The following is a 26663-nucleotide window of genomic DNA, read 5'->3' as shown; positions in this document are numbered from 1 at the left end:
AAAGTCTAAGTTGTAATCTCTGCAAGTGTCCGCGGCCGCTAACGGGGATGTCCGTTTCCGAGAATGTAAAACGGAGTTAAAACGGGTTTTCAAACAAGGTGGCCGTAAGTAGAGCTGTCCGCTTACGGGAGTGTCCGTTAAGAGAGCATCGACTGTATCTCAAACGTAAAACCGCCCCCTCCAAATAAAAAGAAATAGAAAAGAAAATTATAAACGCCCCCCAGAACACAGTGAGTTTGGTCTGGGCCAGGCAACGATTTATGTCTTGAAAGAAAAAGAATCGTGAAAACGGCAATTCAGGTTTTCAGGTCTAGCATCTTCTTCCAAATGGCCGATTAGGACAAAAAGTTCTAAATCTAGGCAATTTGTACTCAAGATTGTTTTTATTCTTCAGCAGGGGATACAAATGAAAGAGAAAAAATGATTCAACTTGGTTACGGGTTATCACCTCTACGCCTTGGCACCCAATCCCCCCCCCCCCCCCCCCCCCCACGGACCCTCATCGTTCACCTGCTCTTAGCTTGGTTGTGACTGGACACAATGCAGATCCCCCGAGGGGGTACTTCCCAAAATGCCCAACGGGGTCGTGTTTTTAGGCTCCCGATCTAGAACGGGGTATCCATTTTAGAGACAATTTTATTTCTAGAACGGGGTATGGCATTTCGAACGTACGAAAGTTTCAAATTAGCCAAAACGGGGTGTTAAAAAATGACCTTTTTCTACGGGGTATCATTTTATCATTTTGAATGCAAATTATTTCTAAAACGGGGCGCTGCTCTCGAGCTCTCGTGATTTTTTCGCGACTCCGGCCGTTTGCTATGCGTTTGACCAGAAGATGTTTTGTGATGTGCTACACAACGTAGTAGTCTGTGGGCACCAGAGCCCGCGAATGCTTTCAAAATGGCGGCGAAAGAAGTGAAGACTTCCCTGAAAAATGCACGAGAGTGCATTAAAAACAAGGATTACAAGGAGGCTCTTAAGCACTGCAAGGTACTTAATGACCTATCTTCTTTTTCTGTCGAATCTTAAGCTTGTTTAACCCATTAAGTTTGAAGGAATGTCAGACAATGTTTCGTATGATGAGTAATCAAATACAGTCTGCACATAAAGCTTTTTTCACTGAAATTGTGTACCATACTAACAGGCTGTGTTGAAGGCTGATAAAACCAATTACACTGCCTTGGTGTTCTTTGGTAAATGTGCATCAGAGCTAGACCAACCTGACCAGGCTCACATGGCTTACAAGAAAGCGATCGAATCTGACGACACACAGATCCTTGCTTGGCAGGTGGGGATATTGTAATGTGAACAATTATTTACTCATTCCAGGGGAAAAGAGCATGGTTATTGCGTTGACATTTCCGTTGATATTTTTCGTGGTGCTCACGATAGGTCTGGCACTTATCACAGCACAGTTTTTCCCATAGTGTTCCCTTTAAATGCGGTTTTGGTGTTAAAAATAGCGCAATGCTAAGAAAACATTGTACTTGACAACATACATGTACGGACACCTCAGTGACAGGTCACTAACAGTTTGCCAACAGTCGGCTTTTTGTCGGCTGACTGTCGTGTTGGCTGACACTTTTAACCAATCTTTTGGCCAATATTTTGTTGGTTGTCTGCTGGCCGACCGTCTGCCATTTTATTGGTTGACTGTCGGCCAACAAATGGCCAGCTGTAGCCGACAGGCAACTGACAATCAGCCGACAGTTGACCGACAGTCGGTTACTGGGAGCTGTTCTTCACAATTACCGAGATGTTTGGAGGTTGTAATGTTTCCATGTCAATTCAGTCTACCGGTATTAGCACTACATCAATGTCCAAAGAGTTTATATTTATCTCTGGTTGAAATTATTTTCCAAATTAGTTTGATTTTGTATTACTTTGTTTCTGGTTATCATTATGACAATGAAGATAAGACAATGAAAAATAAAAATCAAACTGGTTTGAAAAATTTTTAACCAAAGATAAGTCCAAACCACAACATATACAAGGCAAAATACTGCATACGGCATCTTGACAATTACATGCATTTAGTATACATATCAGTAGAAGAGTGTAGCATATTAGCTCCCAAATCCTCGCTTTCTGTGCGAGAAATGCCTGATTGTTGTAGTTGGAGAGCACGAGTTGTGATCACAGCAGAATAAATTTATTGTTTGGTTTAATCCAGTTCAATCCTCCTTTATTACCGGCTAGTTCAGCACACAACAAAGAGGGCACTTTGCAGAGAGAAGTTGTCACGATGCTGTCATGAATATATAATTAAAGACAGAAGTTCCTTTATATTCATATCATTGCCATATGGTTAAATTATATCCAAACCTAAATTATAGCAATACCAATAATTCAAAGCAGTGGTACTTACCACATGAAACAATGATGTCATTTTTGAAGGGAAAAAATGCAGATTCACATTTTCTGCACAAGATAAAACATGAAAAGAATCTGGTAAGTGAGCCCCCATCAAACACATTCCAAGTAAAGAAAATGTTCCTTTTGGTGCCCAGGTACAGCTAAGAACAGGATGTGAGTGAATTTTAACAGGGCCACTGTAACCTATTTTTTACAACATGTCTGAGTATTTCTTGTTGCTGAAAAGATTTCTTTTGTTATTCTCTGTTTTATTCAGGGTCTTGCTGCCCTCTGTGAGAAAGAAGACAACCCTCAATTGAAAGCTGAACTTCCTGATGTTTACACCAAGTTACTTCAACTGTATGAGAGGTACAGTGTACAGTCAGTGATGTGTTGGAATACTGTTTGATGCAGGCCAGTCAAAATGTTTTTGAGTTGTAGGCAAGATAGCAGGAGTAGTAGGTAGCTGATGCATGCCCAGTAGCTTGTCTGGACATTAGGTCCCCATGTTGTTTGTAATAGTGGGGCGGATATGTGCAGATTTTGTCCAGAATTGTTCACTTTGTGTTAGAAGTATGAAATTTGGTGGATAGGTAGTTTTTGACGTGCTAACGGATATCTGATATAGTGCCACTGCAAAAATTCGACGTGAGCTGAGTTAAGAGGGTATTTCAAAATGGCCGCCATCTTGAACCGGAAGTGGAATTGTAACTTAAGAATAAAGCCTAAACATTAAATTGTTTGCCCTGAAAATGGTCCTAAAGTAAGCAGAGGAATCAAATTTTAGTATATAAAAAATGTTGCCGTAATTTTAAGCCACAAAATACAAGACTGATACAAAGACATAAAATATTCAAAATGGCCGCCATTTTAAACCGGAAGTGGTGAAAAAATCTTAAAATAACCTTTATCTGTCTTGAAAACCTCTTTATTTTTCATTTATAATAATTATGCTGCCTCTGTCGTCCTAACTACAAGCTGCTTGGCTATCCTGCTTTTAAAAACTACTTTTATGATGTGTTTGAGTTACAGATACATCGTATACATTCAAGTACAATAGACTGCTTGTTATGTCTAAACCAAAATTTTGCAAAAGGTTAGGTATTCTTGAGCAATAAAACAAAAGCCATTCAAACTCAGAAAGTCGCTTCATATGTTGTCTCGCACATCAGGATACAACTGCATGGTTCAATTTTACCTGTTACCACCCCCCCCCCCCCCCCCCCCCCCCCAGGCAATCCCCAGGACAAGTCCGGCCCTTCGGGCCCAGGGGTGTGGAATTGTTTGAAGTGGACTGGTCCTTGGGGAAGGGGGCGGGAAAAACCAAAAATAACTTTTGGTTCCTTGTATTCTAAGGTAAATTTATAAATTATTGCTATTTGCATCAGCGATAGGCATGTATAAATAGTGCTAGAAAGTTCAGGAAAAGTTGCTTCACAATATACCCAAAAGTTGCTAAAATATCAAAAAGTTGCCACCAAAATTTAGAAAAGTTGTTTGCTCTCTATTTCCATTTTCCTCGTCTGAAATTTCATCTGATTGCGATGCCATAAGTGACTAGCACATCAGCAAATACCAAAATAGCCGGCGGCAGGCTCTATGTTGCAGCGAATAACCGCTGGATTTAAGCGCTCGTTAGATAGATAGCTGCTGTCCAGATTCCGTGGGCGTAAAGCAAGTGTTATTTTATTGTCATTTTATTGTATATCTTTAGTTTTAATAAAATCAGTTTTGATTAAACCAGTTTTAATAAAATCCTTCGAAATGAAACGACCTTTTATGGTTTGGATCGGTTTTATATCAATTTGTTGCTCAAAAGTTGCCAAGGAAGGCAAAAAATGCACTAGGTTGCTGGTACTACAAAAAGTCGCTCAAAAGCTGCCGAGCACAATCTATTTATGCCTAATTAGCGATGCAGGCAACCACATGTATTTTGAGGTGTGATTCTTCTGTGGTAACAATTTTTAGTACCATAATGAAAATGAGACAGTAAGAGAGCTAGAACTTATGGACCTTACATTTAACGCGGATGCAGATCTCAATCCAGTGTTTTTTAATAAGTTTTAAGCTATAAAGAACTACTTCAGTTTGCTGTCATCATCAATCTGTTTCGGGCCCGCGGTGTACGTATGTGCCGATATTTAGAATAAGACAGTACGGGACGGCTGTACACAGGCTATAAGAAAGTGGCTGGTTCGAAGATTCTTTCTTTCGAGGAAATGCGGGGTTGAAGTTTTTTCTTTGGTTTCTGGAATTTAAGTGTTCGACAAAGCGTCTGGTTTTTGTTCTGATTATACAGAAATTAGTATTGTCATTTTATTTTGTACACAAAACGAGGTAGATAGTGTGTCCCGGGGTGGGGAATTTCTCTTTGTGAGTGCCCTGGGGTGGGGAATTGACCAGCAAAACATTAAAAAATGACAAATCCCCGGGGTATGCCCGGGGGAACATGGTAACAGTTAGAATTGAACCATGCATCGCAGAGGGCAGTACAGTGTAAGAAAGCCTTCATGCAGGAACACTGCCTACGGCAGCCCTTCTTGCAGCCGCAATGAATAAGTTCTTGGCAGGAACCCATCATGTCTGATACTATGGTCCAGAAAGGCCTCCACAAATCACCATCATCCAGCTTCAGTGTTGTGGACTTGGCTTGTAGGGATTAGAATCAGAACTTGTCCCCAGATGTAACCAGCTTGCAAAACATTGTGTTTGGAATGTTCTAACAGAGCTGCTATGATCGGTAGGATGGCATCACAAATTGTCTTCCCTTCTTAAGTGACTATGTCACGGAATTTATGTTTGTGTCGCAGGAAACCTAATAATAATAGTCCATTTTTATTTAAAATTGTTATATTCGAGCACTGAAACTGTTAACGGGCATCTTTGGCTGTGGATGGATCACGATCGGATGGAAACGGATTGCAACTTTAAAAAGTTAGGCAAACGTTTTCAAGATAGTAAATAATAAAGATGGTAGATTTTAAGCTCGGTGATAAATAGTGAAGAAATTATTCTACATGACACGAGCGTGGGACAAAGAAAAAAATCTGAGTTTTTTTCTCAGATTTTTTTCTTTGTCCCACGCTCGTGTCATGTAGAATAATTTCTTCACTATTTATCACCGAGCTTAAAATCTACCATCTTTATTATTTACTACAAATTTGATGATTTCGACATTGCTGATCCTGGCAGTATGCAGGACGCGTGTCACTTATCAACCTAGTAAATGGCCTAGCTCACAGCGAGTCTCACGTAGCTCAGTTGGTTAGAGCGCCCAACCGGTATCTGGGAGGCCATGGGTTCGATTCCTGTCGGGGACTCAGATTTTTTTCTTTGTCCCACGCTCGTGTCATGTAGAATAATTTCTTCACGTTTTCAAGATGTTTCTGCGCATCATCAAAAAATTGATATTTATAGCCGTAGGTTGATTTCTTTCCGCAAATTTAGGTTACATCTTCCTTTAGATGTTCAAAGATAATGTTTTTTATGGGTTTAGTTGCCTACCACTAATTCCAGAACAGTTAAGATCAAAAATCTGCGAAATCCTGTGACATAGCTCCTTTGACAGACAGCTGCCTGCGCACATCATTGACGACAGTTTTTACACTGGCCCTGATGTACAGAAAAACCACAAAGCATTCCAGAGTCGCAATGCACGTGTCACTGACCTTGTTCATGAAAGAAAGGCGGTGGTTGCCTCTGGAAAACGGTTCCACACGTCAGTCATCACCTTCTTTCCTTTCCAATAAAAACAGGGCTCGTTGTGAAGCGTGGAAAAAAGGAAGTGCATTTGAGACTTGAGGTTTAAGCATCCTAGAGTAAGATATTTTATGGCCCAGGCTACAATATAGCAAATTTGTGTGCCAGTGCCAAACCCGACCCAAATTTCAATTATTTTGAAGTCTTGAAGCTCTTGCAACTGCTTTACAAAGGCGACGGCCAAGACAAGGACATCCATATCAACAGTGTGCAACTTTTTAATTCTGTGACATTATTCTTCTCTTACCAGTCTAGCGTCCCAGCGTCAACATGTGAACCGCAAAGTGAAGCAATTATGTCACAGGAAGAACCAAAATTTGTTTCTGATTTTCCCTGCACCCTCCCACCGGGACCAGTCCACTTCAAACAATTCCTGGGAATTGCCTGTGGGGGGGGGGGGGGAGGTGGTAACAGGTAAAATTGAACCATGCAGTTGTATCCTGATCGGCAAGACAACATAAGAACCGACATTCTGAGTTTTAATGGCTTTTTTTTTGCTTAAAACAACGTAACCTTTTGAAAAATTTTTGTTTTGTTTAGACATAACAAGCAGTCTATTGTACTTGAATGTATACAATGTATCTGTAACTCAAGCACATCATAAAATTAGTTTGTAAGAACAGGATAGCCAAGCAGCTTGTAATTATGACGACAGAGGCAACATAATTATTAAAAATGAAAAATGAAGAGGTTTTCAAGACAGACAAAGGTTATTTTACGATTTTTTTCACCACTTCCGGTTTAAAATGGCGGCCATTTTGATTATTTTATGTATTTGTATGTCTTGTGCTTTGTGGCTTAAAATTACAGCAAAATTGTTTATATACTAAAATTTGATTCCTCTGCCTACTTTAGGACCATTTTTAAGGCAAACACTTTAATGTTTAGGGCTTTACTCTTAAGTTACAATTTCTCAATTACTCTTAAGTTTCACTTCCGGTTCAAGATGGCGGCCATTTTGAAACACCCTCTTAACTCAGCTCACGTCGAATTTTTGCAGTGGCACTATATCAGATATCCATCAACACGTCAAAAACTACCTATCCACCAAATTTCGTACTTCTAACACAAAGTGAACGATTCTAGCACATATCCGCCCCACTATAACTGCAATCTGAGCACTGACCACTTAGTGACCACTGACCTTTCATGCAGCACATTTTTCCACATAATGTTCAACGCATTTCTAGGCCCGACTAACCCTGCCGCTCAGCATGCAAGGTCTGTTTCCCATTCAATTTCTGTTCGCCATTCAATTTTTTTACCTAAATCTTTGGAATTTTGGTAGTGTATCTTAAAAGGACAATTTCCAAGTAAAGTCAAAACCAAAATTTAAGTCCATAAGATATTCTCCATTCAAATGAAGTATGCGTAGTTCCTTGCCCCCTGGTGAGGGATAGGGCCAAAAAAAAATAAAGTTTGGGACAAGGAAAAAAATCAGAATCAGATCCCTGACGAGTCAAACCCAAGACCTTCACTCCAACCAGATGATTTATTTTAGAGTCTGCAATTAAGGGTACCACAAATCAATGTATTTTTTAATTACAGTTTTACATCATTCTTACTTTTGTCAAATGACAGTAAAAAATATTATTTTGTGTATACAGTGACAAGATTAAATGGATGGAAGTTGCCACCAAACTTGCTGAATTTCAGGAGAATCAAGGTGAAGTTATGAAGGTATGGCATACATACTAGTTATGCAACGCTTTCGAGTGGTATACTATGGAATATCCCACGAGTCACTTGTATTTTCTCGGTATACACACGAGCCTTTAGGCGAGTGTGTATACGAAGAAAAAACAAGTGACAAGTGGGATATTCCTTAGTATACCACGAGAAAGTGTTGTATAACTATTTTATACCATGCCATAGAAAATACGCTTACTAAATTTCGTCGAGAATACAATCGCAGCGCACGATGGGAAGGTTGGGTTGAATACCGTCGAATATACAACGGCTTTCCTGTATTCTGATTGGCTGTATTTTCTATGGCATGGTATAAAAAATAATATTATAACACACCTGTGCAAGAACACAGGTCATGAGTGTTTTATAATTGCATTTGATTTTCATGCTTTCACATTGTTTGCTCCAGTGGTCAGCCATCTTGAAGTACTTAAAATGAGCTGGGCTAACTCTTTTTATAACACAATTTAATGTTTTGTTTGAAAATGCAAGTTTCTCACACACAACTGGGAGCCATGCCAAGCCGAACCACGCAGCCTGACCTTTATTAAAACAATAACTCTAATACATCAAGAAAAAATTACTGAATCAAAAAAGACTCGCAATAAACTAAACAAAACAATATGAAGACACGAATCAAGCGAACGAAACTACATGGTTCCTAAATGAAAACACAAACTCAATGGCCCCTAGAATTACTCCATGGGTGGGTGGGTGGGGGGTGTCAGGCAATGGCGGATGGCAAACGCAAAGTAAACCGTGAACGTCTCACGTGACCTGAAACCCCCCATACACTCGAACCCAGGCTCCCAGCAGTGTGGGAGAAAAACGTTTTCCGCTTCTTTCGTTCCTCAGCCAGCGGAAAACCACACATCTTAAGTTTTTACAGTACCGCTCAGAAATAATCGTCCATCGCATATGCACCTTATACGCACATACGCAGACGCACATAAGCGCATACGCATATGCAGATACGCACATACGCAGACGTGTGTATGCAACGAAGCATAAACACATACGCAGTTCTTTGTTATTCATTCCTCTAAGTTTTCTTTGTGTTGTATTGTTGGGGAAAACAAAAGAAAAATCTTTGCGAGAAAAACTTTAAAAGGCAGCAGACGATCGAGTAGTGTTTGTCTTGCCTTGAAGTACGTAGTTTTGGGACGATTATCGTTCGGCATTTCGAGACAAATAGACGAGAGTTTTGTTTATGTTACATGTAACAAGATTCAGCCGCTCATAAACGTAAACTTCCCGATAGTTCAACCTCAAAAGGGTCGCTCAAGTGTTGAAACGAAAGAAAACGATGTGCTTTTATTCGACAACAAATCGATATGAAATTATTCGAGTTTTGCGCGAGACAGCTTTTGACTTTGGCGTGCGCTGTCGAGAAGCGAAAATACCGTATTTATTCGATTAAGCGCCCTGGGCGCTTATTACATTTTTGGACCTTGAGGGTGGGCGCTTATTCGAGGTGGGCGCTTATTCGAGGCTGGGCGCTTATTAAATTTTCACCATTTTAAGCAAGCAGTACGTTTCTTTTGCAAGAAAACAATGTATAATAACTTAACGTGAAGGAATACAAAAGCTGAATTTTAAATGTCCATTGAAAGTTTCAGTCTCTTAGTCAATTTTAATCTCAACTTCAACAATATATAAAATTCCTCTATTGCCCTCATTTTAGGGGGGTGGGGGTGGGCGCTTATTCGAGGCTGGGCGCTTATTAACTTTTCCTACCTACAGGATGGGCGCTTATTCGAGGTGGGCGCTTATTCGAGGTTGGGCGCTTAATCGAATAAATGCAGTAATTGTATCTCTAGTTCTAACACAGGGGGCCCAGACAAACTGTTTGTTTATGGACTGTGCACATTTACATTTTTATAGAGAATGTATGGAATTTACCGAATGGTTTGTAGAATTGCGTGTAATGGCGCAAAACATGAACAAATTTGTGCTGAATAAATGTAAAGTTTTCCTACCTTTTGTGTCGTGTTGTTTTTTCGGCTCGAAATGGCGAATTTGAGTCGATTGAAGGATATTTTGCTTTCGCTGTTTACTATACATCTAATTATATGGAAAGGGTGGAAACTCCAACAGCTCCAAAGTAGAACACTTCCAGCGCCGAGCCGATTTTCGTCCTGATAATCCCATCGCACAGCTTTCAAACTAAGCACCAGAAAAGAGGAATGCTTGACGAATCTTTTCGTATCACTTGATCGAAAATTTATCCAAACGGTCAGGAACAAGCCCTCAAACGAAATCGGGTATCCAAAATTTTTTAGCCGTCCGAATGCGTAGCACCAATTTGTTGTGCCGAAGGGAAACGCTATTCCCCAGCCTCTTTGTGATTGGATACAATTGAACAATGGTCGTTCAAAATTTTGTTTCGTGGATAGGGAGGCAAAGGCAAAACAAATACTCAGTAGTATAGGGAGTGATGTCAATGGTGCTACACAACCTTAGGACCCTTGCGCAAAATAATGGCAATATTGACGGCGATGCCGAAAGCGATGCATTATCATTTAAATATGCGTCGTTGTAACTTCTATGCGTCGAAGTAAAAGGAGTACACCGTTGACGTCTGTTTATTTACTTCCAAATACACTCTTTCCGAAGCACCGCTCCCACAAACAATGAAAACCTTTTTCCCTTGCTTTAGCAGTCAACTGTTGATAGCCTTCACCACAAAAGATTTCCCTGTTCCTCCCTCTCCAGTTACGAGAATATTGTGCCCAGCTTCGGCTATGTGAAGGATTTCAGATTGTTCAGAAGTTAATTAGGTTTCGAACCTATAATATGAGGACTATTTCAGTGATTGCAGCCATAAATGTTTAAAACATCAAAAAGAAAAAGAAAAATAAAGGAACTTAAACACGAATACCTTGCCATATTCGTTTGTCCCGAAAAAATCCCACTTTTCCGCAAACTCGCGATCGCCTGCATTTTCTGCGCTAAGAAAGTCGCGATGGAACTTCGCGGGGTTTTCCCAATCAGCCGGACCTTGACATAAGAATAGCAAATCACAACAACGGTTTTGCACGAGAGTTTCACATGTGGGTGTATAGTTTTGCAATCTCTGTAAAACAACTAGGTGAGATGACTAAAGTCTGATATTTTTTTAGGGCTGTAAAATATTTTTTTCGTTGAAAAATGAACGCTGACTTTTATTTGAAGCTAGCTAGCTTTAAAAATGAACTCATACCGACTAGATGTAGGTACTTACTCGTTTTTTAAGTCAGTATGAATATTTCATAATCACTTTGCCGCATACAAGTTACAACGACGCATATTTAAATGATAATGCGTCGCTTTCGGCATCGCCGTCGTAATTGCCATTATTTTGCGCGAGGGTCCTAAGGTTGTGTAGCACCATTGACATCACTCCCTATACTACTGAGTATTTGTTTTGCCTTTGCCTCCCTATCCACGAAACAAAATCTTGAACGACCATTGTTCAATTGTATCCAATCACAAAGAGGCTGGGGAATAGCGTTTCCCTTCGGCACAACAAATTGGTGCTACGCATTCGGACGGCTAAAAAATTTTGGATACCCGATTTCGTTTGAGGGCTTGTTCCTGACCGTTTGGATAAATTTTCGATCAAGTGATACGAGAAGATTCGTCAAGCATTCCTCTTTTCTGGTGCTTAGTTTGAAAGCTGTGCGATGGGATTATCAGGACGAAAATCGGCTCGGCGCTGGAAGTGTTCTACTTTGGAGCTGTTGGAGTTTCCACCCTTTCCATATAATTAGATGTATAGTAAACAGCGAAAGCAAAATATCCTTCAATCGACTCAAATTCGCCATTTCGAGCCGAAAAAACAACACGACACAAAAGGTAGGAAAACTTTACATTTATTCAGCACAAATTTGTTCATGTTTTGCGCCATTACACGCAATTCTACAAACCATTCGGTAAATTCCATACATTCTCTATAAAAATGTAAATGTGCACAGTCCATAAACAAACAGTTTGTCTGGGCTCCCTGTGGTTCTAAGAATCCATGTGCAGCAGATCAACATTTTCCTTAAGTCACAGCTATGTAATAATATTGCAAAACAACAAATCACTGAAAAAAGATGAATTTATTAATAGAACCGTACATACGCGTGACGAAACATTCACCTGAGCAGTGCTCGACACTAACGCTAGTACACTAGCCCAGGACTAGTAAAATTTCATGCTTGGCTAGTAAAAGTACTCTCCTACTAGCCCATAGACTAGTAAGATTCGTGGAAAAATAAATCAACTACAACTCTATAACTTAGGAAGTTTTTCTCCCAGAAACCTTCATCAGGATCTAGTTTCCATAGCTTGAGTAATTTAAACCAGAGCGCTTGCGACCCACATCGCATACGGGTTTATATCGTACGATCAACTCGCAAACCTGATGCCATCTTGGAAAAGACCCTCTGTCCTCGCTTCCATGACACTCAAAAGGGACCTGGGAGAGAGCCATAATAAGTCGGCCATCTTGGGGTTTTCGTGCGAGCGACCGCACGAGCATGATTTCAAGCTTTTGTAACACTTTACCTACAAGAAAACCGCCTTCAAGGGCCGATAATCGTGAGCCAGATTTACATTGTTCACCAGAGGACCACACACAGCATGAAGAGAAAAAGAAGTGTGATCCACGGTCAAGATATTCTCAACCGAGTTGGATGATAGCATCGTTGCTGCGACTCAGCATAGTTAGTTAACTATGGACTCAGTGAAGGAAAGATGTACTTTTGTGGACTCAAACAAATGTAGCACTGAGAGATTAGCTGATTCAAACTTCGCTGTTTTTAAATTTTTTGAAAGGGCGGGGGGGGGGTTGGGGCTAGTGACTTGTCCTTGTGGGCTAGTGATTATTTGTACCAACTAGCCAATTGCCTAGTATCCAAAAAAGTTAGTGTCGAGCACTGCTGAGTTCAGAATCCCTTCTGAAACAATCACGCGTTCTTCGAAAGAATTAAGCGGTTATCGATCATCATGCCAAAAGCAACTCGATTCCAAACAACTAAACCTTCAAATTAATTGAAAGTTGTTGCTGAGGTAGAGGCCGTCCAGAATAACAAATCAAGTCGCCAGAGAACAAATCAAGCAAGCCGCATGAAGTTTAAATGTCATCAAAACGGAACACGATGTGCTGTTATTTGTCGGAGTATATCCTGGATCCAATAAATTAAAACTCGTCTTAAGTGGTTTCTTTTAGCAGAGAAGTCATGGTATTACAAGTGTTCGGTTTTGAACAAAAATATTACATCCAGCCGATTCTATCAGATCGTGTTACAATGTTACAATGCACAAAACTCCCCCCTATTATTATAAGTCTGTATTGATACAGATACTTTGACTTTAACTTAATAATTTATGGATTAAGCTAATTCAACCCATCCACCTCTGCGCTGTCTGTTGTTCAGACAAGTTCAGACTGTGCATATTACTTGTTTTGCACAGTCTTGTATAATTTTACTTTAATTTAATCTAGGCAGCAGATAGGTGGGAGGAGATTGCCATGGCAACTGAAAACGCTGCAGAGCAGTTGGACATCTGGACAAGAATTATAAGGATCCTTGAAAAGGTTGGCATTTCCACCCTGTGTTAATATACCAGTACACAATTAATGATATGTATGGAATATGCCATGTGAGTTGTTAGTTTTACCCATCACTCTGTCACACAGAGATATGTTTTAAGGAGGCTCACAACAGTTTCCAGCACTTTTCAGCTGTTATACTTTGACAGATGGGTCAGTGCTACAAATCTTTATCAGTTACTGCTTCAAAAAGTCTCAAACAAATGCCTGATCATTTCTTAACAAATTGTGGTTATTTTCTTGGCATCACTGGTTAGCACACTTAATTTCAGTTTATTAAGTGCTTATAACTTAGAAACAACCTTAGTGACCCCTATTTTTTATTGCTGAATAATGATCAGCATGTCTCAAGTTAAAACATTTTGCAATGCTAAAAAAGTTCCTTGGAGCAATTTCAGAGCCACCTTAACTTTTTAAAAATATAACACTTGAAAACACCACTATCAACACCACTATTAATTTTTTGAAAATTTGTGGACTTGAAGAAGATATTGATAGTGGTGTTTTCAAGTGTTAAAAAAATATAGTTTATTGACAGTAAACTCTGAGGAAAGAGTTTAATTGTTGAGACCCAACCTAAACCATTTTCTTTCTTTTTTTGCAGAAACCATTAGAAGAGAGTGGGATTAAGAAAGTAAGACGAAATAAACAATGCAGTTATTAGTCATGACAGATTTTTTTCATTATTCACATGTCATTGTTGCAACAGTCTTAACTCTTAATATGGGTGACCGTTTTAGTTGGTATTTTGTCTGAAAGCACACTAAAACAGAAAATTTAATATAGTAATAAATATTATACTAAACTTGGTGCTTTTTAATAATCATTTTAGTTACAGGAAGCTTATGAGAAAGTTGTTCATGGCAGCCAGTCTCACGAGCAAAACAAACAGCTTGAAATACACTTTGAAAATTACCTCAGGTTTTTGGTCAAACACAAGGTAAGTTGAGACATTGGATCATTGGTTGATAACAAGAGTTTTTTTACACTTTTAAAACAAGCAGTTCCACTTTAAAAGGGATGGCATCTACCACATTTTGCACCTTAAGGGCACACGATACAAATTCTGAACTCTTGCATTCATGGTATACTTACTGACATTCTAGAGTCAAGGGTCCTTTTAACTCAACATGTTATATAATAGCAGGGTTTTATTTTCAGGATTTCAATTGGCAAATATGAAAAAAGGGCATTAAATAAATTTGGCGATTCAAGCGTTCTCAGCTTCAATTTATTTTTCAAAAAGTGTCAACTTTTTAGCAATTCTAGATAAACTGAAACAAGCAAAATGCACATTTAAAAATTAACTTTTAAGGTAAACTAGAACAAGCAAAATGCTTAATATTTAAAAAGTGACTTTTAAGTAAATTACAATGATTTAATTTTTCTATTATGGGTTTTTAATTTTGTGTGTTAAAATTTCATGGGGATTTTTTTGTCCTTTATTGACAAAAAATAAAATGATCTAATCTGATCGTGCACAGGTTGGTGAAGACAATGAATTGTATGAAGACCAACGACAGAAGATTTGTGATGAAGCTAAATCGATGACAAAGTTGTTTCCTACTTCTGCATTTGCCTTAGAGTTATTGGGAAAGGAATTTGTTCAGTCTTTGATAACTGCCCGTAAGTGTAACTTAATCATTTTGATAGTGACTCACAGTTATGCAATTCTTAGGATAGTAATGCAGGAAATTATGCATATTGAGAAAACTTAGTCTGGTAACTATAATGGAAGTATCTTGTGGACTTTTATAAGATGAAGATGACTTCTGCATTAAGCCAAAATGGCTCATCAAAGCTGTGCTCTTGCAGGGTGCCCAAAGGCTCTTATTTAAGGAATCATGTGTGCCCAGCTCTTAAAAGTTTATAATAGCAAAGTTATACAAGTCACCCAAAGAGAAAAGTAAGTTGTCTGTGGCACCCGGCTCTGCTAGAGCACAGCTCTGCTCCTAACAACAGTAGGCTACAGCATGAAGCAACTAGAAGTACTGCTCCCCCCCCCCCCCTTTGCAGGATGCTTCAGGTTATCCCCATAGGGCTTGGACAAAAATTGAATTCCAGCTTGCTTATCAACAAGCACCTCTCAAAGTTTACCTATTTATGATTAAGTTTGCAAATTACGTGCCTGGGTCCTTGTCCATCGGGCAAGTGAGCATGAAAAGTTACTTGCCCAGTAGGAAAATCTACTTGTCCCAGACATCCAGAATGCACCTTTTTTGTGTGCCATTAATTAGAAACAGCCACAGTGTTAGAAGCATGATGTTATAGACAATAGTATGTTTAATCAGTTTGTATTTACTTACAGCTACACCAGAGATGACAAATGTGTTTCAGAGGCTGTGTCACATCCAGCCTGGATCAGGAATAGGAATGGTTGGACTGGGAAGTGTTTTGCTTCATCAGAAAGAGTTCTTAATGGCAAGGGCTTTACTACAAAAAGGTAAGAGTAATTTCAAGCTAAGGAGAAAAGGTAACTGAAAGGAAATTAAATAAATATTTTTAAACCATGGAAGGATCAATATACATACAACTTTACGATTGTTTATAATTATACTCTTTCCTGTTTACAGCCCTCTATTTTTTTGTATTTTTTCAATCGATGAGCGCGTGGTGAGAACGGCTCGCGCTGGCTTCGCTCGCCAATTCTCTCGCTTTTTTGGGTTGAAAAATAGAGAGGCTGTGGACAGTCTATGCACAATTACAATATGTTTAATGCAATATGATGTCCACATCAGAGAAATTAGTTATACCAGACGTCACCCTGGGTGAAAAAATATTTTGGTATTCTGTGAGTAGGGAGGTCGATTATAGTCTGTCAAAATTAATTTGCAAGTACTTGATGGATCAAGTGGACAGCATTTATGTAATCAATAGATCCCTCATTCTGGATATTTGAACTTATTTGAAGAGTGAAAGTTTAAAATGATGAATAAAATCAAATTTCCATCAAATTGAATAAATTTGTTACTTAGTTTATTACTCGGAGGAATGTTTGATTTACTTTGACTGTATAACAAATGACATTGTCAAAATGCCAGGTCAAGAAATGCGATATACTATTTTACAAAATGCTCCATTCATACACATGCCATGGGCTGTTGGAAGAACACTCAAGAATCTTGTAGCCGAAGAACTAGCCTTTTGCTAGTGGTTTGCAAGCTAAGTTTGCTCTTCCAGTATCCAGCATAGTCTATTTTGCCAATAAATTAGAAAACCTTTGCAAGTGCTAAATCAAAGATCTTTCTTTGCTACATGTTAGGTCTGCAGGCTTTCAGTGACTGTCCTTTTGGATGGCTATCTCTCTGTCAGTCACAGATCAGTCTTCATGACTATCAAGGAGCTGTAAAAAGTGCAAAGAAAGGTATGTGTACGAACAGTGCTGCTGTAACTCACATTCCTTGGATAAAATTGGTTAACTAGTACATAATTCAACCTCATCCTCGTCTGTCACCCAAGCCTTGAAGTGGAAAATAGACAGAAAGACTCATTTCTTTCTTTGTATCTAGTTGTCTGAAATGGAACACAAAATCTCCAAGGGGACTATTTTTTAAAAAAAACATTATATTTACTTTAGTTTGGGATAGTAAAGTTAACTTTATATATTTCGAGAATAGCCAAAATTAAATTGAAGTACAAAAAATACATTCATTTATTTATTCAAGCTCAGAATAACTCAATTCAGGAGTCGTGGCCCGTTGTTGGAAGCTTGCAATTGCATATTTTCCAGGGGAGTTGTCATTGAAGCAATAAACACTTAAAGTTTTCTTTCTCAACCTACTGTTAATTCCCATGTACATTAGACTATATATGTTCATATATGAATTACAGTACACTTTTGAATAATTATCCTCTTACATGTATTTCAATTACTGTGTTAAAGGCCTTGACTGTATAAATTCATCCATGCCTGAAACAAGAACAGAACTGCAAAGATTGTTAAGGTAATTAAGTGTGTTCTTGATTTTCAGTACACGTCCGATTTAATAGATAAGTGTACTTTCAAAATTAATCATAAATGTGATGATAGTTTGGATATCTGAGCCTAGCTGTTTGAAAGGCAACTAAATATCACTTTTCCAGGACTTTATATGCTTTCTGATTTAAAAGCTTGTAAAGCAACATAACTTTGTTTCTCCAAGTTTTATTCTCTGACAACCTGTTTTTACGTCAGTCAGAGTTCATGCATTATCCAATCTATATAAATTTAAGCTACATGCATATGTAAGTTTGTTAAAAACTAGCCATGATATATTGCAATTCCTGAGTTTTGATTGGTTTACAGACCATGGTATACTGTATGAGCTCATTATACCATGGACCACAATAGTAGAACAGCTGGGGAGCTCAAATATTGCAATTAAAACAACAACAACAACAACTATGCCACGTGCACTCGTTGGATATGAGATAGTTATAGCCAACTTGGCACTATGCACCTTGTTGGCTATCTACCATCTCATATCCAATGTGCTCATGGAATAATAAATATAACTGTGAAATGTTATAGTATGGTTGCTTAAAATTATGTTAATATTTGCTTTTCAAAAATTAACTTTCAAACCCTGTTTTTTGACAGCTTGGCCAAGGCAGAAGCTCTTCAGAAACAAGGCCCAACAACTGCAGTGTCGGCAAGAGACATTTATGAGGAGGTCTGAGACTTGTAAAAAAGTATTCTGCCAAAGCACATAAGTATTAAATGTTGGTAGCTCAAGGCAGGATGTGCAATGCTTTCTTTTTTAATTCAGCATTGCTGCAGTGGTACACTGGCCCCTATAGCACTGGAAGATGGTCCAAGCATCTTGCAAAGTGTACCTACTGGATTAGAGGCTAACCTTATTAGAATAGGGGGTGCTTAGCTAAAAAACATGTGCTTACTAGAAGAGGGCTGCTTTATCAGACTATAACATTACAAGTAACACTCCCCATTCTAAAGGTTGTTAAAAATTGTCACGCGTCTATTGAATATAGAAAATCTATTGAAGCTATTGACAGACTGAGAAGATAGAAACTCATCAGTTACAAGGCAGTTGCTGCTTCACAAGCTTAGCAAACTATTCTTTTCTCTATTCTTATAACAAATATCATAATTGACTTCAGTAATGCACCTCTGATTTCAGTTGCTAAAAGATGCTGAGGCTAAAGAGGAAGTACAAATTCTAACTGGACTTGGACAAACACTGCTTACTCTTGGTGATATTGCACAGGCAACACAAGTGAGTATTATCTGTGCATGCACAATTATAAAAATATTATAAATAATTATGAGTTCACTGTTCAATCAGTTTTTTTGAAAAATACATTAAATCATAAAATAATTATTATGAGTAGGGTCCTCGCTCATAACCATTCTGTCTGTAAGGCATATGCTGACTGGTCAACAGTTTTTCATTCGCGAAGATAGAGACTTGCTAAGTAGAATAATGAGTGATAACATCCTTTACTAATAAAAAAAGTTAACCTTTTTGTATCTTGTAGATTTGTGCAAAGGTTTCAAGTATCGACAAGAGTTTTCCCTCAGCTCTTGCCTTGCAGGTATGATGTAGCAGTAATTCCATCTTGCATTCAACACTTAGTCACAGTAAAGAAATATTTCTGTAAACTAGAACACATTCTACAAGTGACATCTCTGCTGGCTTGAAGGTTCATGCATATTAAGTGGGCTGTCTGCGACTGGCATCCACAAAAAGACACTGATCAGTGTATATAAGCTGTCATCATGCAGTAATGTTATATTTTCTGTCCTTTTCCAGGGTCAAATCAGCTTTCGGGAAGGTTATTTTGATGATGCAGAATTGAGGTATGCTCATATACTGTAGCAATTAGAGCTAGCTAGATGACTTTGTGGATGTCACAATGTGCCTGTGTGCCAATTTCACTCAATGATTAAATAAATGTAACAAAAATCTTATTGTAATGTAACTGTTTGTTGACTTTGTATCACTTTGATTGTAGGTTTTTGGAAGCAATTGAGAGGAATAAAGATTGTGCATTTTACTACTTTCTTCTTGGCAAGTTGTACTGGGAAATGAATGGAAATCTGAGAGCTGACAAGAAAAAGTGCCTGGCCCAGTTTTTAAAGGTAGAAATTATAGATTGTAAAACTTAAAAATTATTATTATAAAGCAAAGAAATAACTATATCGAGTAACATCTTAATACTTGTCTGAGGAACACAATGATTGTTGACAATAGAACATCAACTAGTAAAGATTCCCAAGTGGTGAGAGGCTGACAAGATCTAGTTAGACCTAGCAGGTAAACTTGGGGTCACTGGGTGCCAATTCTTTTAGTAATCAGCGTGCAGAGCGTGAACACTAGACTTCCATATTTTACCCCAATGCACTGATGACTGATTCAACTTGGCTGCAAAATTTTTTGCTTGACTAATTGATTAATATGAGATCTAAAATGCGAGGTATAGAAGAAGCCTGGTGTAAAATAAAAAATTAAATTTTAAAAAACTGATTGCAAAATCTTGTGACTTCCATCTATTCTTTTCAAAACATCTTGTTTAGTGAAAGGCTGCTCTGTGGCATAGTCATGTACAGGAAACCTACATGCAGGTGCAGGAGGACATGAAGAATCAATGATGATAAAACCGGCTCACAGAACTCTACTAATTTTGTGAATTATAAAATGTATATTCCAGGCAGCCAAGTTAGATCCATACTTCTCCCCATCTTTTCTCTACTTGGGACACTACTACCTTAAAGTGCTGAAGGATGTCAGGTATGTGTGGTTCTATTATACGTCCAAGCTCTTTGCAGCAACTCTTTCACTCAGACCAGAGTCAAGTCTCAAGTCAGCTAACTGTAGGTCCTGTTGTCTGACCATTCAAACAAATGAAGGCTATTGACTAAGCTACTTGTTTATAATTATTATGTTCAGATACATAATATTGTATTTTAAAACTTAGGGCTCTTTTTGGGAGTTACGTTTATATTATAACTCGGAAAAAAATTTAAGAAGCAAAAACAAAAACATTTTAAGTTGTGCTATCTGAAGAAAGATGAAAAGATTTAGGACCATGTCATGTCGATATGTCCTGTCCTAGCTTGTGGAAATATTCCTATTGAATTACATGTACCATATAAACAGGAGAACATGGTCATGTAAGTTACTTTGACTATCAAAGTATTCATTTAACTGTTGAATATTGACTAAAATGCTGTAGCTTTTTCAGTTTGAATGAGTTGTAAGATCAGGACTATCAAATTTTATAAGTTATTTTGTTCTTATACTTGCAGTAAAGCCAGCCGTTGTTATCAGAAAGCCTTTGATCTTGATCCAAATTCTGATAATGCTGGAACAGCACTAGGAGATTCTCTAATGGAACTGGAAGATGAGGTAGATAAATAGTTATGTTAAAAAAATTAATGCTCTTCTGTTTGTTGATTACTTTACAAACCCCTTTACAAAGTTTCCTAAATTAGATATCGTAGAAAATAGATGTCAGTAATTTCTCAGAGTTTACTGATTAGCAGAACTACTTATGTAAGTAGTTTGCTTAAGTTAAGGGATTTGAGTCATCATTGCTCACTTGCGTTTGTGTGGTCTTTTTGGGTTTTTACGTATCTTTTTTATTGCTTTTAATTTATTAATATATTGAGATGAGGTTGTTGGTTATTTTAGGTTGCTGCACTCAACTTGTACAAGAATGTAACAGCAATGTCAACGCCTGGAGAGTATGTAATAGTATTCCTCAAAATTTAGAACTTTGAACATTTTATTGCCATCTTTTATTTCCAGTTACTTACACACACATTAAGTATGACATCTATTTAATAATAAATGGCAATCAATTTTGTTGTTTTTTAGTTATAAGAAATTTAATACATTTATGAGAAGAAGAAATGGAAAGACAAAGAAAAGACAACTTATTCAAATATTTCCAAACTTTTTTTTGCAAGTCTTTATAAAAAAATTCTGGGCAGCTTTTACTAGCCAATAAGCTTATGTGTTTTCAATGGCTATTTTGTTAAACGTAGATACTAACCATTTGTACCAAAACATGCATGAGTCTGTTGTTGTTTCATTCCAGGGGAAAATGGGCATGGCTGCGACTTGGATTGTTTCACTTAAAACACAACGAGAGCACAGAGGCTATCACATGGTACATATTAATTATGGAGCTGTACTCCTTGTTGTTCCTTTTATTCCTTTAAAGCTTAGCACATAGTTAGTTGTTTTCTTTTCTGATTGCCATACCATACATTTTTTTACGTTATAGCTCTTAGATCTAAAGTGCTCATCAACAAATGTCTAAACAACTTGTTATCTGGTATTTTACTTGTTATATCTTGTTATCTGAGTAAAAAGCAAGACCAGAGTTGAGCAAGATGGTCAATTATGATCAGTAAAGACTAAACCTATTCTTGACTGATACTATTGATAGTTTACTTGTAAATTTCTCACTACTAGATTGCTTATCCTAATTTGAGATCTTTCTTTTAATAGTTTTCAGAGTGCTTTGCGAGCTGATCTTAAAGACAGGTATAATATAATATGTGTTTTGTTCATTTCCTTTCATTTAATTAATAATGTTTTTTTTAATCTCATTCCTTTCTTATTAAACTAATTTTCAGGCATTGCTGGGAATGTCTTGGTGAGGCATACATGAGTCGAGGAAGCTACATGGCAGCCATGAAGGCCTTTACAAAAGCTACAGAGGTCTGAACTTTGTGTTTTTGCTTCACAAATATGTATCCTAATCAAAAATAATATGTTGACATTATATGAGGTACAATTTTAGATGAGAATCCCGTCATTGACATCTCTTAGAATTGACTCAATTTGTGGTTTTCATGAGAAAGGTTGCTTATATATATTGACTATCATTATGTTTATCATCAGAGCCTCCTCTTCATGTAGGAAGTAGAGTTGGATAATATTATGTCCAAAATGAAGAAAAATAAATAATAAATAAGTCAAACAACCAATAAATAAGGCTGACAGTAATGACCCACCATGATAACATACTTTCTATCTTCACAGCTTGATCCCTCATCACTATACTGCTTGTATCAGTAAGTAGCCTTTTATCCAATTTCGATCAGTATAGTACAAATAATGAATACAAAGTTACAATGCCTGTTGTGTAAGTCTAATTTCTCCTGACCATGAACATAACAATGCTAAAAAAAATCAGGATTTTGGAAAAGAAATTTATTTTGAAATCCATGAAAAAAGTATCTTTAGTTATTAGACAGTTTAGTGTGTAGTAGTCATTCTCTTCACTGTAATAAAAGTCTTTTTATGTATGAAATAATACTTTTCCTAATCCATTCTTCACTTCAACGACTTTTTTTTTTTTTTTTTTTTTTTTTTTTTTTTTTTGCAATAAAAAGCTTTTATTGGTGTTAGGGCTTACAGTACAAGGAAACAATAAAAAAAAAAAACAGGAACAGGAATAAAGAAAAAAAATAATAAGAAAGTATAAAAAGTATTTACATGCGTTACAATTTGTTTTACATACAGTGCATACATTTAACGTTAAACTTAATTTTACAAGGATACAAAGAAAACGTAGAAATAGTAGTATTGAAAAAAAAAAAAGGTAACGTACTTGTATTTAAGAGAAAAAAAAAAAAAAAAAAAAAAAACTACAAAAGATTTTCATATATTTCTTTGAATTCAGGCAGTTTGTTATTTTGGATCGCGATTTCTCTTTGTATGTTAAGTCTTTCTTTTAAGAGTGACAGAAAACTTTCGAAGCATAGTTTTTCATCGTGTAAACATTAACAGAATATAGAATATTTTGCAATGAGAAGCGTGTAGTTTAAAGAGTACGAGTGCGTCTTTTTGTCAAGAATTCCATATAAAATCATACAGTTTGATAATGTGATCTTTTCTTTAGTTTTGCTGGACCACCAGTTTTGAAATAAATTCCAAAAAGATAAAGTTAAAGAGCAGTGTAAGAACATGTGATCTAAAGAGTGTCTGTCAGTGAGACATTGAGGGCATAAATCACTATCTGTTATTTTGGCTTTAAAAAGGCTAACTTTTGTTGGAAGGATATTATGAATAAGCTTATATTGAAACATTGATATCTTTATGTCATTTTTTATCTGGAAGGGTAATTCATAAACTTTGTTTAAGTTTGCTCGGTTAAAACCGTACCTTAAAATTTTGCTTTCAGCGGTTGGGGGTAAAAATACGTTTTTTAACATAGCGGAGTAGACGTTTTTGGTAGAAATTATGTTTGTTTTATGATTTCCATTTTCTGTTGTTTCCCGGGGAGTTCTTTTAATTGTTACTTTCCAGTCATTCGGAATGGAATTGATCAATCCAAAATATATAGTAAAAGGTGTTTCAAGATGAAATTTTTCGGAAAATTGTTCAAAAGAAAGGAAACTACCATCATTTTGGAGAAGGTCTTTAATACGTAGAATATTTTTTTCGAACCAATTTTTGTAAAAAGTTGTTTTACCCTCGATTTTTATGTTGCGGTTGTTCCAAATTATTTCGTTGTGTAGAGATGTGTTGTTCTGAAAGGCTTGTTTTGAGCTCTGCCAATGTTTTAAGACTTCGTGATAGAAGCCTGGGAGGCGGTTAAGTTGCAGCGAGTTGATATCATAATTGCAGTGTGTCAGAAAAGAGAGGCCTCCATGATGTTCTAATGCGATCTCAGGGATTATCTTCCAGGACGCGTCAGTATTGGTTTGCAAACGTGGTATCCAAGCAACCTTTAAAGCTTTATTCATGATGTTAAAGTCAGTCATTTTAAGACCGCCGTGTTTTTTTTCACCAATGATAGTTGATTTTTTTATCTTTGCGGGCTTTCCATCCCAAATAAAGTCAAAAATCAATTTCTCGATTTCTTTGATAAAATTTTCCGGAATGACAAGAACAGATGCATTGTAGATTAATTTTGAAAGTCCGAAAGTTTTCACAATGTTTATTTTTCCGTAGAGTGTTAAATTTCTTCTCTTCCAACTATTAAGCGTCTTTTCTAAGTTCCGGATTTTCTCTGCAAAGTTTAACTCGTTGGTTTTATTTGTGTCATACGAAAAGAAGATACCAAGAGCTTTTATCGGGTCCCGCGGCCAACGAAAGCCAAAGGGAGTTTCGGTTTTCTTTTTCCATGGACCAAGCCACATTCCCTCAGACTTTGTTGTGTTAATTTCTAGACCGGAGAGGTTTTTGAACTTATCAAGTAGAGTTAGTAAGTGGTCAACAGAATCCAGGTCACGAACAAAAACAGTGGTATCATCTGCGTATAGAGAGACTTTAATTTCTTTCTCACCTACATTAATGCCTTTTATGCCGGTATCAATTTTAATTTCTCTTGCGAGTATTTCTATGCCAATTACGAACAAAAGTCCGGACAACGGACAACCTTGTCTAACACCTCGTTCTACTAAAAAGAATTCCGATGCAAATCCATTGTTAAGAACACAGCTGGAGACATTGTTGTACAAAATTTTAACCCAGTTTTTGATGTTCGGCCCAAAATTGAATTTTTCAAGGCAGTTGTTAATAAAATCCCTTTCAATGGTATCGAAGGCTTTTCTGAAGTCTATAAATAGGGCGATTCCCGGAATGACTTTTTTTGTTGTGCAGTCTATCTTGTGATGCTCATACAGAATCCAACAATCAATTTTAGTTTTTCTGTCAGATATCCGACAACCTTTAGAATTGTATAAAATAGGTAAGGCAGAAACCTTAACTCCCATAATTGCCCTACATAAGCCATAACTTTACAAACTTTTGCTCAAGAGGTGATAACTATTCTCTTGTGTTGGTTATGTGACCATGCCCTAAACTTGGGGTCCATTACGTAATCCAAAGTAACTGTGCCTTATCTTAAATTTCTGAAAACAAATTATTGAAAGTGATTTTTTTCTGCCATAGTTCAGAGTGTTTCCCAACTTGAGAGGAGCTGCTGTATCAGTCCTTTAGTAAAATTTGCTCTAACCATTCCTTGTTCAGGTTGGCAGCTATCAAACAGCTGTTGAGTGTTCACAGTGAAGCAATCAAGGAATACAAATTGATTCTGGAGATGCAACAGGACTATGTTCCTGCGCTCAAAGGTAATACCAACTCTCAACGTAAACTGGTCATAGAATTAACTGAAATATCACAACAACGGCTTAAAACTGTAGAAACTGCAGAATAACTCAAAAGAAACACAGAAAGGCCAAAAAGGGGCATGGATGGGCAAATTCTAGAAGATTATGCTTTTGGGTTAACTTGAAAAACGTTGGCCCGGCTATGTTTTTGCACTCAAAGGTGATACTGGTCAACTCTCGACTTGATCCTTTTGGTTTCCCTTACTTATTGAAAATTTCTTATCTTGTGTCTTGTAGGCCTTGGAGAGACATATCTAAACCAAGCACGAGCAGCACTGCAGCAAGATTTTAATGGAAAAGCTGTGGATTGTGTGATGGAAGCTATCAATGTTTTAGCCAGGTCGGTCGATATCAGGTTACAATTGCTAGATTCCTGACTAGTTCCTTATACCTGTTCAACCATGAGCACTCCCATTATTTCCAGGACAGGTTAGCCAGATCTGGTTAGCCTGACATGGGAAAAACTTAATAACATCCACGCCACAAAAGCAGCAAAGAGTTCATGAGTTGTACACTGGAATCCCGATTTCTCCTCCAAGGGAAACAAAAGTTGGTTCGAAAATTCGGGGCTAAAAATGTAATTTCTAACGTTTGAATGAATGAATTAGACAGAAATTACTATTCTGACGGCACGATTGAGAGGTTCGCGGGTTGTTATGGGATGTCTAGGTATATATAGGTTTTGGCGGGTGATTTAGGTCATTCTACGTCGTCAGTCCTCGTCTTCGCTTGCTTTTCTTTTTTCTTTAAAGTGTTGTTCGTTCAGCTTTTAACAAGTCTATTGAGAAATGCTTTAGATTATTTAGTGCCCTTTCCTCGGGGTCTCGTGCTGCTGCATTAGATGAGGAATACGTTTTCCACTTATTTTTAGCCACTTCTAAAGGGTGGTTTTTAGTGGTTTTTTCGTATCTGGCGTAGCACACACCTTAATACTCTTAGAACAAACTGTTCTTTTTTGCTAAAATCAAGATTGTAATCAGGATGCATTTTGCATCAGATAACTGTATTAGGATACATTTTGCATCAGATGTTTGTATTAGGATACATTTTGTATAAGATGACTGAATGACTGACGCATCCTCAATAAACTCTTCACATTGAATGTCTCGTGTTAGTGTAGTCAAAATTTGCAGTGGCCACTTGGTGAGGCAAATCCAAGGGAAACAACTTTTGGTTTGAGTTATTGGGAGGTTCAAGAAACCAAAT

At 37.4% G+C, this 26663-nt stretch overlaps 1 protein-coding gene across 1 annotated transcript in view; it reads left to right on the top strand.

Annotated features, from left to right (window-relative positions):
- The first annotated feature begins 877 nt into the window (after positions 1–877).
- LOC144660371 (tetratricopeptide repeat protein 37-like) overlaps positions 878–26663 on the top strand; it is a 48947-nt gene continuing 23161 nt past the window's right edge. Inside the window, exons 1-25 of the mRNA XM_078520978.1 lie at positions 878–990; positions 1145–1288; positions 2633–2724; positions 7722–7794; positions 13277–13369; positions 13989–14018; positions 14217–14324; positions 14869–15010; positions 15693–15827; positions 16647–16748; positions 17268–17328; positions 17964–18036; positions 18505–18600; positions 18863–18919; positions 19138–19184; positions 19340–19466; positions 20036–20115; positions 20634–20733; positions 21019–21071; positions 21428–21499; positions 21844–21879; positions 21972–22056; positions 22381–22412; positions 25318–25418; positions 25695–25797. Coding sequence (XP_078377104.1) covers positions 901–990; positions 1145–1288; positions 2633–2724; positions 7722–7794; positions 13277–13369; positions 13989–14018; positions 14217–14324; positions 14869–15010; positions 15693–15827; positions 16647–16748; positions 17268–17328; positions 17964–18036; positions 18505–18600; positions 18863–18919; positions 19138–19184; positions 19340–19466; positions 20036–20115; positions 20634–20733; positions 21019–21071; positions 21428–21499; positions 21844–21879; positions 21972–22056; positions 22381–22412; positions 25318–25418; positions 25695–25797 — 2132 coding nt within the window. The 5' untranslated portion in view covers positions 878–900. The remainder of the gene's footprint in view (positions 991–1144; positions 1289–2632; positions 2725–7721; positions 7795–13276; positions 13370–13988; positions 14019–14216; positions 14325–14868; positions 15011–15692; positions 15828–16646; positions 16749–17267; positions 17329–17963; positions 18037–18504; positions 18601–18862; positions 18920–19137; positions 19185–19339; positions 19467–20035; positions 20116–20633; positions 20734–21018; positions 21072–21427; positions 21500–21843; positions 21880–21971; positions 22057–22380; positions 22413–25317; positions 25419–25694; positions 25798–26663) is intronic.

This window comes from Oculina patagonica, chromosome 1 (genome assembly GCF_052425735.1).
Source record: "Oculina patagonica isolate OP01 chromosome 1, crgOcupat, whole genome shotgun sequence".
NCBI lineage: Eukaryota > Metazoa > Cnidaria > Anthozoa > Scleractinia > Oculinidae > Oculina > Oculina patagonica.
This window is presented reverse-complemented; position numbering and strand designations above follow the sequence as displayed.